We start from the raw sequence: 13,323 nt of genomic DNA, 5'->3' as shown, positions 1-13,323 counted from the left end.
ATCAGGCTGTCCTTGAACTCACAGAGATCTGCCTGCCTCTGCCTCTGGAGTGCTGGGATTAAAGGTGTGTGCTACCACCACCTGGGTGAGATGGTTTAGCTTTTAAGAGCACTTGCTGTTCTACCAAGAGGATTGATGTTCACATCCCAGTACTCACAAAGGGCAGCTCACACTTATTTTATTAATTCTATCTCCAAGATATCTGACGCCCTCTTTTGGCCTTCTCAAGCACCAGCACACACATGCCCACACACTCACAGAGATGCACACATAAATGATAAAAAATAAAAATAAGTCTTAAAAACAAAACAAGAAAGGGGTTGTGAAACCCCAAAATTACATATGGTTGGTTAGAAGCACAATTAAAACTACCCGGAGACCTGAGGGGATTGATTAGAGGTAGGATGCTTGCCTGGCATGCACATGGCCCTGGATTTGATCTCCAGCATTGCAAGAACAAAATAAAACAAACAAACAAAAAACCTATTTGATGATTACAATTGGCATCTTGGGGTGGACAGTCTTGAGGACACAGCCCCCATCTTGTGGCATTGGCCATCACCTCCAGGTAGATGGTGCCACGGCAGAATTGAATTATAAGATACCCAGATGGTGTCCATTGCTGTAGCATGCTTACAGGCTGGTGAAGAGAAATCTTATGTCTTGGTTTGAGAAGGGTGTTGTTGAGTGAAAACATTGGAATAAACTGTAGGATTGGGTTGTGTGTTCACTTACTCTGAAAAATTTGGAGTTCCTTGTTCTGTATAAATGAGAATGGACCAAGGAAGAGCTACTTGCTAGTCAGGAATTGCTGCCTGTGGTCTATACTAGCACAGTGACTGATTCCAAGATTCCACAGAAAGGCTTGGGTGTTAGTGGCAGGGCCTAGGTAGGTGAAGGAATGAACTGATGTATTACAGAATAAGGGAAATTCAATACTATTTGACTATCATGAGAGGCTCAGAGCAAGAAACGGTACTGACCTACCCCAGTTACAGCTCACCCTGGAGGGAGAGGCAGTGTGAGCTGAACCACTCCGACTTTTGGAACGGACCTAACAGAAGCCTGAAAGTCCTGAGAGACTTTCAGGACAGAACTGGAGAACAGTAATAAGACATCTTCTGGGTCACATATCCTTTCCAAACTGTGACAGATTCATGTTCAAAGATGGGGAGTGGACTGTGAAGATGTCAGATCTGGACTTGGTCTTTGGCTGCTTGTTTGGCTGCTAGCTGGCCACACCTAGGTAGCTTGGATGGGGCGGGTCACCAGAGGGATAACAGTTAAGCTAATTCCCCTTGGCCAGTGTGGTAGCTAACCACACCTACCTCTGAGGTGAGGTCCCCACGAAATGCAAATGCAAATGCCAAGATTCGTTTCGTGTGAGCTCTTGGACAGCTCAGCAGATAGTCTTAGAAGGTATGCACCTTGGTAGATAGGGAAATCCCCACCAGCTCTCCTATGGGCTCTATGCATCTCTCCACCAGTATCAGTCATAATATCTTTTACAGCTAACTAGTAAATGTACATAAGAATGCCCCTGAGTTCTGTGAGCTATTCTAGAAAGCTAATCAAACCCCAGGAGAGGACTTGAAACCTGATTTAGATTCTAGAGTCGCAGGGAAAGCCAGCTGGGAACTGCAATCAGCACCTTCAGGGAGAGGTCTTAGGATACAGCCCCAAACCCACGAATGCTGTCTGGTGCTGTCTCCAGAGGGTACTAAGCTGCTGTCCACTGTAAGCTTGGCTGACATGTGGAGAGAAATGTGTGGCTGAGAACTTAGGAAAAACTGAAGTGGGTTTTGCTTGTTGATTTTGAAACAATGTCTTTCTGTAGCCCAAGCGGGCCTAGACCTCTCCATCCTCTCACCGCAGCCTTCCAGGAGCTAAGATTAATATGTGGACAACCATGGCCCGCCCTGGCCTTGCTTGCGTTTTCCTCAATGAATTCGGAGCCTCCCCCTCCTCTCTGCTGAGCAGCCTGATGATGGGCTCTTACTCTAGGCTTTTCTCTGGAGGGCAATATCCTTGAAAGGGAAAGGGAAAGAATTGGATGTCATCTGCCCCTCACCTCTGCAGCTCCTTCTCCACCTGCCGCTGGTATAAGGCCCCTTCTCGAAGGATGGTAGCTGTGTTCAGCTTGACCGGAAAGGTGTTAAGCTGCAGCAGAGGAGGGGAATGGATGGTAGGTCTCAAAAGCAAGTGTCTGCTATCAGATATCAAGTCCTTCTAACTCATCCCCTGCCTAGGCATCCTCTGCTTCAAGGGTGAAGCTGTCTGTGGGGCCCTTGGGTCCTCCAGCTCTCACTCTCAGAGCCTTACTTGGGTCAGGCAGCAGGGAAGTCCCAAGAAGAGGCCCGATAGGCCAGGAGGCCCTCACCTTGAAGAAGGTCAGATTTGGAGTCCTGCGTATTGGGGATGCAGATTGATGCTGCTCCTGCTTCTCGAAGTCCTGAAAATCAGGCAGAGGTAGTCTGGCACCTGTGCATGCCCAGTATCCCTGGAAAGGTCACCCACTCCCCTCTGTCCTCACTCTAGCTACCCATCCACATGTGCCCACCCTGGCCCCTCAGGGTGGCATTCTGTCTTCCATTGCACTCTAAGCCTTGCTGGGGTGCTCGACCTCCTGGGCAGGAACGAGGAAGGGAGAGAGTCTGCTGGGCCTAAGGACAGTAGTCGCCAGATAGGATTGCTGGCTTCCTCAGGATTCAGTATCCTTTTCCTCCACTGCCCCCCAGGGCTAAGTTATCCCCGCCCTAGTCCCTTTTCTTGGGCTGAATGCCTGCCCCATGCCTCTTGCTGTCCCTTGATAAAAGTTGGGGAGAGCCAAAGTGCCAGCATGGAGGAATAGTAGTCCATAAAGGCAGCCATCGCAATTCCAAGAATGCTGCTGACTGGAATACATAGCCCTGGGACTGCCCAGCTGTTAGATCATGTGTGGCCCCCACTCTTCAGTGAGTTTCTCTGGAAGACAGAACTTCTTTGTATTGGTCCATAATCACCCTAGTCTTTTAATTAATTAATCAATTAATTAATTGGTTTTTTGAGACAGGTTTTTGTGGTTTTTTTGTTTGTTTGTTTGTTTGTTTGTTTGTTTTTAACGTAACAGCTCTGGCTGTCCCGGAACTCACTTTGTAGACCAGGCTGGCCTCGAACTCACAGAGATCCACCTGCCTCTGCTTCCTGAGTGCTGGGATTAAAGGTGTGCACCACTACCGCCTGGCTACAGAGTCTCACTATTTGGTTATGGCTAGTCTGAAACTCACTATGTAGACCAGGCTGACCTCGAACTCACAGACATCCACTTGCCTCTGCCTCCCAAGTGCTGGGATTAAAGGAGGGCTTCACTACACCCAGTCTTTCTTGTCTTCCCATATGAGTTTGGGGAGAGGGATCAGTGGGTAAAGGTACTTGCTGCTGAGTCTGATGGCCGTGAGTTCCCTCCCTGGGACCCATGTGGTAGAAGAGAATCAATTTCTGCAAGCTGTCCCTTGACCTCCACAAGTGTGCTGTGGCACATGTGGCTGTAAGGTAAGGATGACCTGAACCACTGATCCTCTGTCTCTACCTCTCAAGTTCTGGGATTACAGGCACGTGCCACCCATACCTGGTTTATGTGGTGCCAGGGATGAAAGCCATGGTTTCATGAATGCCAGGTAACACTCTGCCAACTGAACTACATCCTCAGCCCCAGTAGGAAGAACTTTACGGCATAAGAAAAAAGACTGGGCTTGCCTTGGAAGCTGGGCATTACCTGTGCTTGTGGATCCCTGTGCAACCGGGGCATAGCACACCGTAGCTCTTCCATGTTCGCTTTCAGTAGCAGCTCCTGCCATGACATCATGCTGTTCTTTCCCCACCAGCTGCAACCCAGGGTCCTCAGGCCACTGTGTGTGTGTGTTTGTGGGGTGATGGTAGAATGCGTGTGCTATGCCTAAGGTCCCCAACCTTCTCCCCTCCCCCTGCTCTTAACAGCCCAATGGGGTGTCTAGGGAGACAGGGGTCCCATGTGGCCACCTCAGCCTTCCGGCGGTTGTATCTTTTGATCATTTGCAGAAGCTGCTGCTCCACGGGCTCCTGGTAGGTGCTCTGAGGGACCTGGTGGAGTGGCCGAGGGGTGAGTGGTTAGTGAAGCATAGTGTAGACGGTCAGACCAGCAGCAGGCATGGGTTCTAGAGTTCAGTATGGGATGGGGATAGACAGAGGGAACGATAAGTCCAGGGTACCGAGGGCATGCCATTGTTTCAGGGGAGAAGCCAGGATGTGCAAGGGGAGGCAGCCAGCTCTTAAGATAGAAGGGGTGGGTAGAAGGATCAGAGAGTATTACGCATTGTTTACAAAAAAAAAAAAAAAAAAGAAAAGTAAGCTGCCCGTGAAAGGACTTTAAGAGAAGACTTTGGTCTGTCCTCTGAGTTCAGTCACAGGAGAATCTCAATGTCCCTAGAGGAGCTGTGTCCATCAGAGGGCAGGTGAGGGACCAGCCTTGTTACCCTTGAGCCTGAGATTCCTGAACGTGTCCCTCTAATCCTTGTCTTCTCCTCTACACATTTCAAAGACATGACCAACTCAACTCATCCAAACCTAAAGGTCTCATTTTCCTCCATCCGCCTTTCCCCAAGCCTTGATGACCCTCACTGGGGACCCTGGTGTTCTTTTTCACCAAGGCCTTCCTCTGTGACTGTGTCCTTCACACCCAGAGCCATCTCCAGTCTTCACCTGCTTCTAAAAGTTCTACCAAGTGCCTGTTTTCTTGGCTTCTTTCTTCCTGACAGCCAGGAAGAGCTGTGTTGGTTCCGACCCATCTGACTGAGTGTCACCTCATGCTTTCTGTTTGCTCTGCTTGGATGAGGGACAGTTCTGCTTGTCCCTTCACTATAACACAGACCGTCCCTGAGCTCAGTTCTGTATCCACCAAGCCTGTGTCCAGCACCCTCCATGTTCTGCGCCCATACTAGGAAGATTGCATCTCCTTCCCCACCCCACTCCCACTGCACTGAGACTTCCCCTGGCTGCTGTCCAACTTGGGAGGATGGAAGGACACTGCCTTGGGGCTAGTGCATATTTTTGCTCACTATCTGTGCCTCCAGGCACCCATAGCTCCTCAGCCCAGGAGGTGAAAGGGAGTCCTGGCCATGGGTCAGAGCATGGAGGGTGTTGGACACAGGCTTTGCGAACACAAAAATGAGCTCAGGGAAGGTCTACTATGTCACAGTGAGGGGACAAGCAGAACTGTCCCTCAGCCAAGCAGAACAAACAGAAAGAGAGGTGGCTAGCAGGATTAATTCTTGAGGAGTTTGCACCAGAAACATCAGAGATCCTGTAGATGAGGAAACTGTGGAGTTGCTTAGCAACAAACCCCAGTAACCTATCTTCCATCCATCCACCTGGTTACTCATATCTATCCACTACCCATATAGCCATTTAGTCATCTATGCCCCCATCTATCCACTCATCTATCTGTCCATCCTATACAAGTATTTATTGAATGTCTTCTCTAAGCCACGACTTCACCACCTGTGTTGGAAATATGGTATGAATAAAACAGATCAAGAGCCAGGCAATAAGCAGATCCACAAATTGTAAACAGTAACCAATGCTGTGGAGAAAAGATGAGTTAAGAAGAAGAAAACCGGGTGGGGACCCAGAGAGCTGAGGCCTCATGAAAAGCTTCTGGAATGAGATTTTTCAGTGAGACTTGAAAACTGGAGGAACTAGGGTGAGATGTGGGACCTCCAGTGTCATCCCCTCTCACTCCTCTGTAGTCCTTCATTCTAGGAGGACCAGACTGACCTAGGAGGCCACTGCTAGTGCTTGTGGGAATCCACAGTCTGGTCAGGACTTAGCACTCAGAAAGCCAGTGACCGGTTTAAGCATGTCTGAGGCCTGAGCTGGACCAATCAGACTTTTCTGAATCGCTCCTGTCCCTATACATTCTTTCCTGTCCTAGACAATGTACAATGTAGACACAAGCCATGGATTCATCTTTTTTTTTTAACTAAAATGAGATGAAGTTAATTTAAAGATGAAATCCACTTACAGAGGAGACTAGTGTAGAGGCAGTCACAGAGAAAGAGAGCTGGAACCCTGATCAAACTGTGTCTGGAGCCTATTTCTACTTTAACACTAGTGGTCTATTGTCTAAGCCGCCAGCCGAGCTGCATTCTTCTGTCACGTGCCGTTCAGAGCATCCTGACTGATAAATCAGAAACAGACAGGAGAAAGACAGGCTCTGAGCAGAGGAGACAGACGTGAGCTTCCCTGAGTAGGGGTCAGGCGTTTCTGGGGCTCAGGAAGACACTCCTGACCCAGCCTGAAAAGCATATACTCAGTGACTTTCAAGTGTACTATCCAATGGGGAGGGTGGGTGCCATGGCTAATGGAGAACTCCAAGCATAATCCAGACAGGTCTAAACCCATGGCCAGATAGTATCACTTAGCACCACCTCCTGATTGGGTTGAGAATGTGGTGGGCTCTGGGTCAGCCTACTTCCCTCTCTGTGTGGGTGTGTAAGGGTGTGTGGGAGTGTGTGGGTGCATTGTGGGTCACTGAATGCTCCTGGATGGTCCAGTACACTCTTGACCCTGGAGGAGCCCAGCTGCCCAATGACCCCCACAGTCCAGCCTCCCAGCCTGAACATCCTGATAGTGCAGACCCGTGTCCACCACAAATGCCCCACTCACAGGTTTTGTCTTGGCCACAGTGGGTACAGGCTCAGGCATTGTAATGGCACGGGGCTTCGGGACAGTCAGGTTGAATTCCTTGGGCCGTGTGACCTTGGCCTTGGTCTTCAGAAGAAGAGTTTGATCGGTTGGCACCCCCTCCAGTTGGTTGATTAGCTCCTGGACCTCTGGCTGCCATCTTGAAGGCAAAAATGGAGAAGGCTCTAGAGTCACATCCTAAACAGGTCACCAAGAAGCTGGCCCTTGGGATGTGAAGACCCCTAAGTGCATGGTTGTCCCTCAGGGTGAGGTCATGATGAACAGGTGACATTTCTTCTCTAACTTGTGAGTACAGTTCAGTCACACCTTCCAGCACATGCATTAAGTCTCCCTTTGCACAGATGAGAAAACTGAGGCACAGGGGACAGGGGAGCTGGGAGGCTGAAACACCCCCACTGCGGGGATGTGGAACTCTCTAAGGACAAGTAGGAACTGGGGTAGGAAGCTAATACGGGCAGTGCACACGGTACTGATGGAGGTAGCTGGGAACAGGGAAAACAAGCCGGCAATAGGAAAAGAATGTTCTGGAGAAGCACTATTAATGACAGGTAGAGGGAACTGTGGGTACTGGGTGGGGTAAGGGCTACATCCCCTAAGGGACATCCAACTGTCCTTGTGCTCAGCCTTAAGGTCCTGTGGAGCAGGGGCTTCAGAAGGGTCTTGGTAGGTGGTCCAGAGGTCTAGGAATTCCCCCTTTCGCTCTCCATACCTTGAGTGGACCTACGCCATCATCACCAGCCTGTTCAGTGTTACCTCCTGCAGGGCTCATCAAGGGTGGATGCATGGCTTGAAATAGTTTCTGCCTCATCTCTAGAACCAGGACTACCCAGAGGAAGTGAGGCTGCCTTGAGGACTAACAGCAAAGGGCTTTCAGAAGGCCACACCTGGACTGGGCCTCCAGCTTCAGGGGAGGTGTGGGGAAGCAGCTGGAGGCGTGTGCTGAGGCTGGTCCCAGAGAGGGCTGGGGGAGGCCTGTGGTGAGTATGGAAACAGCACACAGCTGTCCCCTCAGTTTTTGGAGTTTGTCCTAACTGCTGACAGTGGGAATCAGTTGGGACAGCAGAGCTCTCCTTCACAAAAGTGTAGCTCTGAGAAACCCCATTATGGGGCCAAAGCCTCCGACACACAGCTAACACATAAACAGTCTGCTTGGGTCCAGGCTATCTGCCTGTCCCCAGGAAGACCCAATGCTCTCCCAGACCTCTCAGAGGGGAGGAATCTAGGAGATCCACACTGCATCTCGCCATCCCTGCCACAGGCTGTGGTAGGTAGATTCATTGGCCACTCACAGAGCTTCCATGAGCAGGAAGGGAATGAGGAGCCCCGCTCCCGAGGTACCTGGAATGGGCCCAAGACCCTTTTCTGAGACCTGGTGCCCTGCCACAGCTGACCCACCTCATCAGAGGGTCGATCCAGTTCTCCTTCACGTGGGTCGTGTCGTAGATGAGGCTCCACTCGTCTTTGATCCATGAGCACAGGTTCAAGGGATTAAAGAAGAACCTGAGGAACTGAGGTAGAAAGTCCCTCAGCAGCTCAGCTGTGGCTCAACCACCACCCACTGATGCCCCAGCGCTGCGTACAGGGGCCAGAACAGGCTGTGACATTCAGTTGTCACACCTACTGCAGAGGGCATTCATCCAGCTTCTAGGCCAGGAAGACCCCTTGCTCTACTCCTGGGTAAGATGCTGCAGCAACACGTGGAGGATTGCCTGCCACTCACCCTGCCCCATCCAGTGGGCTCTGTAATTCTGGGAGTGTAATCATGCCATTTCTGTGCCCCGTAACCTTGCCACTACAGCATTGCTGGGGGAGGGCTGGGAAAGCCCTCAGACCTGGGAGGGTGGGTTGTCAGTCAACCATTCACAGTGTGTGTCTGATCTCAGCCCTGAGATTGAGGCAGTCTCCAAAACCAATCAGAAGGGACAGCCAATGGGCTACATTTATGCCACTATCCTGATGCAGGATCCAGGGACCACATGTCAGAGCCCAGGAGAGCTCTGTGGTGACCCAAGACACACAGCTCGTACTTGGGAGCAGGAAATGTACTTGGGAGGTGACCCTGGAAGTGTGTGGCCAGCTGAGAGGACCATGGTGAACAAGGCTACGACCATTCAGGGCCTCTGGTCACTCTTGCCTCCCAGTGTGACTGCTGTCCTCATCAACTTCACCCTCACCAGCCTCTAGCTTCCTTGTGGCCTGCAACCCTATTCCAAACAGAGGCAGGCCACCTTCCAGAGCAGCATTTCTCAACCTGTGGGTCACGACCCCTTGGGGGGTGGAGTCGAACAACCCTTTCACAGAGGTTGCCTAAGACTATCCTGCATATCAGTTATTCACATTACACTTCATAACAGCAGCAAAACTACAGTTATGAAGTAGTAATGAAAATAAAGGGTCACAGAACTAGGAAAGTTGAGAACCAAGGTTCCAGAGCTTTCTACAGTTTCCCCCTTGGCCACCTGCCGACTTTCATCATTTACCTCTGTGGCCTCTCACCTTCTCAGCCCTTGCCCATGGCCAGTGTCCTATCACCCACTTCCTAATCTCTCAGCTGTCAGTCTTGATACCTGAACGGGAAGCTGGCCCCTGTGGCGGGACTCTGGGGTCCTCACCTCCTTGCCCAATCCCACTGGGGTACATCCTATCATTTTTTTCTATTCTTCCATTCCTCTCCACACCCTCATACCAGTATCTCAGCAGGATCAAGGCCACCGTTCTCAATGGGATGTGGCAGGACAGTGTTATTAGAGATCCTGCTAGAGTGGGGAATGGGGCTCCCTGTGGGTCTAAGAAAGCCCTCTGATTCGGGGAGAGGGCTAGAGAGATGGTTTATTAGTTAAGAGCATGTACGACTCTTACAAAAGACCAGAGTTCAGTTCCCAGCACCCAAGTCAGGTGGCTTACAGCTGCCTGTAACTCCAACTCCAGGGGCTCCAATGCTCTCCTCTGGACTCTGAGGGCACTGACGTGTGCACATATCTATACAGTGACACATACATACAATAACAAAAGTGGATCATTGGCTGGCATTGTGGCATCTATCTTCAATGCCAGCAACTGGGAGGCAGAGGCAGGAGGATCTCTATGAATTTGAGGCCAGCCTGGTCTATATATTGAGTTCCAGACTAGCCAGGCTACAAGAAAAACTAGCCTTTGACCATCTGGAAGGCTCTTAGTGCATGAGGTTGGGGTTCCCAGGTGCTAGGACGTCAATCTCTTCTTCTTTTTTTTTTTTTTTGGTTTTGTGCTGGGATTAAAGGTGTGCCATCATGCCTGGCTTTTGGAGTTCTTTCTTTCTTTCTTTCTTTCTTTCTTTCTTTCTTTCTTTCTTTCTTTCTTTTTTCTTTTTTTTTTTTTTTTTTTTTTTTTGGTTTTTCGAGATAGGGTTCCTCTGTGTAGTTTTAGTGCCTGTCCTGGATCTCGCTCTGTAGACCAGGTTGGCCTTGAACTCACAGAGATCTGCCTGGCTCTGCCTCTCGAGTGCTGGGATTAAAGGCGTGCGCCACCACCTCCCGGATCTACGTCTGTCTCTTCTACCTGTGGTCTTGGAGCCATGCAGGCAGCATCCCCTGTGGAGGCTACAAACTACAACTGCCTTCCAAGCAACCTGGGCCTGAGATGCTTTATAGCCATGTCACTCCCGACCACAGCAGCAGCAGCTAAGACAGGCCACCCTGTTGCCAACAGCTGGATCTCCATCTTTACCTGGCCTCTTTCTAGAGCTCTGAGGCAGGTAGAGGGACTCTAACGGGACCAGAATCACCCAATGGGGCATGGAGTATGGACGGCCTTGTGCTGGTCACCATTTGACCTCTGCAGCTTTGGTCCGTTTAGAAATTTGTCTAAAGGTCCCTGGAGTTTTTTTTTTCCTTTGGACCCCACACAAGCTAAGGAAATATTCTAAGCTGAGCTTTAGCCTCAGTCTTCTTTCTTTCTCCCTCTCCTCTCTCTTTTAACTATGAGACAGGGATTCAGGCTAGCCCTCCTATCTCAGCCTCCCAAGCTGTTGGGATTACAGGCCACAAGGCCTGTCTCCCATGTGGGTTTTGTGGGCTGTTGTCATGAGTCTCCAGAGCTCCCTAGGCTGGTCAGAGACCAGGTACTGGCCTGGGGTCACTGTGCATATCCTGAGAGTAGTATGTGATCTGCACCCCAAGCATCTGTTGAGTCAGCACTGTGGGACCCAATGTAGGAGGCAAGGTGGATGTTTGCTCAATAGTCATTATGGATTCCAGCACAAGGCAGCAAAGCCTGAGCCAAGTACAGGTCATGCTGAGTGTAGAATTGGCCAGGACAGTCACAAAGCATCACTCAGAAGATGCCATCGATTTTAACGTCATTGTCACAAAAATGAAGCCCTTGCTTAAGATAATTCTAATTGCTTATCCATCATGGGGTATGTGCAGGTAGGAAATCCTGTCCTTCATAAACCAACCAGATAGCCAGACTTCCCTGAGACAGAAAACATTGTCCTATACAGGGCTATCAGATGGTATTAAGTAGAGAAAAGACAAACCTGCCAGTTACTCTAGCTAGAGGATGAAAGGTGGGGCTGATCGATCAGATGCACATCTAGCCCTGGTTCTGGTCCCTCCTGATTGGTAGTCTCAACCATGGTCCTGTGGGGTCAGTGGATCTCACCTTGCAAGTCTTGTCCACAGGCTGGGACCTGATGATGTTGCAGAAGAGCTGGAAGCCGAGCTCATCCAGCTGGAACATGGCCAGGTAGCAGATCACTGAGAAGAGAGAGAGAGAGCATGGTATGAGGAGTGCCCAGCTGCCCTGCAGTGGGGCTCTGTGTGTGACCTTGGGAGAATTCTGCAGCTGCTGAGAGTCTTGCAGGCACCTTGTTCTGTCAGGGCACATAAGGACAGGCCCATACGGCAACTACCACTACATGCTCAGTGATTGGAGAACTAGCCACTTGGGGCTTTTAGTTTCCACACACATTACACTGCATTGGGTCAATTCTCAGAAATCCCAGGATTTCTCTGGGCAAAAGTGATATCATCTTCGGTTTTGTCGATTTTGTGAGCTGAGTCACTCTGAGCCTCTGGGGATGGAGGTTCCTCTGATGAGGCTGCTGGTTCTGCTCTGAGCCAGGCAGTGAGGGTCAGCCCCAGCTTTGCACCTGGCGCCAGTCACCTGTCTCAGCCTACCAGTATGCTGTAGCCCATACCTCTGCACCTCCTGGGCCAGCATCAAGACCAACAGCAGTTCCCTCTCTGCTAGATCCCTCTAGAGGCTAGATTCCTCTCTGCCCGATGGTAGCACCAGCCACTGTCCACAAGTCACCATGTTCTGTGAATGTGGACAGTGGTCAGAGGTGGCTCTCATATTTAACCTCTCCCTGGATGATCCAGACTAGTATATGGCTATTCTCTCCACAGGTGTCAGGGCTAGGGACACAAACAGACTTAAAAGAGGTATGCCATTTGGCCCAAGCTGCCCTCAGGGGCATTCTCTTCCAGACAAGTGGCTGGGGGTCCAGAGGCTGCATGTCTGTTCTCAAGATCCAGGTTTCAGCTTCCCCATGAGAAAATGTAGAAATGATAAAATATATCTAGCCTGGGCCACAGACTTACAGGCACCTGCGAATCAAGTGAGAGAAAGAACGCTCCGGCCGGAGCAGGAGGAGCTGCCTTCTGTGTCCTGAAGCTGGTCTGCTTGTTGGCCTCTCTCAAGTCAGCCTGTCAAGGGTCTGTGCTAGCTTCCTCTCTAGTCCCTGTCTGGAGTGGGCAGCAGGCCAGGGCCTCACGGAGGACATTAGTGGATATACACACCCTCAAAGAGGCTGTAGTCGGCCCACAGGCAGAGCCGACCATCCCGTACATAGAAGGCATCCACCACGATGGTCAGTAACTTCTGGTATTCAAGGCAGCCGGACAGAACCTCCAAAACAAAGGCAAGCTTCTGGGGGGTCAGAGTCTGGAAAAGAAAGCCAGGGGAGAGCTCTCGAGGACCAGGAGATCAAGGACAAAGGTAGGGGATAGACATTCCCATGGCTGAAGAGAGGCCAGTTAGTTCAGCTCTCCTAGAGCCGTGGGCAATGACCACAGTGACTGGAAAGGCAGGACCCCCAGGGTGAGTAAGGACAAAGTGGGTGCAAAAACAAAATAAACATGGAAGACAGTGTGACAATAAAACCACAGAAGGACAAGTGTTATGCAAATATTCTCCTATATGAGGACAGACGAAGCCATAGACATAGAAGAAGAATGGCAAGCAAGTGTCTGGGGAGGGTACGGGGAGCCAGGCAACAGAGTTTCAGGTCAGGAAGACTAGAGGGTTATGGAGATGGTTGGAAGTGACAGATGGCTACACAGTCCTGTGAGTGTGCTTTGTGCCCCCTGAAAATAGTTAAAATGGTCAAAATTTATGTCATGTGCATTTTACCACAATAACTTAAAAATGAATTCATATAAAGGCTTTCAAATGAAGAAATAAAACATCCAAAAGAATGCTGCATGATCAAGGGAAATCTGTGAGAGCCTGTCCAGAACAAAAAGCAGTATGGGAGCTGCTAGGTAGCGGTAAGAATTCTGTTCCCTTAGCCAGGCATGGTGGTGCATACCTTTAATCCAGGCACTTGGAATAGAGGCA

General features: G+C 50.3%; 1 protein-coding gene across 1 annotated transcript in view; it reads right to left on the bottom strand.

Moving 5' to 3' along the window:
• The window catches only part of Cfap99 (cilia and flagella associated protein 99), a 44,124-nt gene that overhangs the window by 13,094 nt on the left and 17,707 nt on the right, over positions 1-13,323 (bottom strand). The window contains exons 3-10 of the mRNA XM_059275709.1: positions 12,504-12,648; positions 11,362-11,456; positions 8,116-8,228; positions 6,682-6,859; positions 4,018-4,098; positions 3,755-3,829; positions 2,381-2,452; positions 2,072-2,160 (exon numbers count right to left, since the gene is read on the bottom strand). Of these exons, the coding sequence (XP_059131692.1) occupies positions 2,072-2,160; positions 2,381-2,452; positions 3,755-3,829; positions 4,018-4,098; positions 6,682-6,859; positions 8,116-8,228; positions 11,362-11,456; positions 12,504-12,648 (848 nt within the window). The remainder of the gene's footprint in view (positions 1-2,071; positions 2,161-2,380; positions 2,453-3,754; positions 3,830-4,017; positions 4,099-6,681; positions 6,860-8,115; positions 8,229-11,361; positions 11,457-12,503; positions 12,649-13,323) is intronic.

This window comes from Peromyscus eremicus, chromosome 10 (assembly GCF_949786415.1).
Source record: "Peromyscus eremicus chromosome 10, PerEre_H2_v1, whole genome shotgun sequence".
NCBI classification, from domain to species: domain Eukaryota; kingdom Metazoa; phylum Chordata; class Mammalia; order Rodentia; family Cricetidae; genus Peromyscus; species Peromyscus eremicus.
The sequence above is the reverse complement of the archived record's forward strand: the minus strand, read 5'-3'. Positions and strand labels throughout refer to the sequence as shown.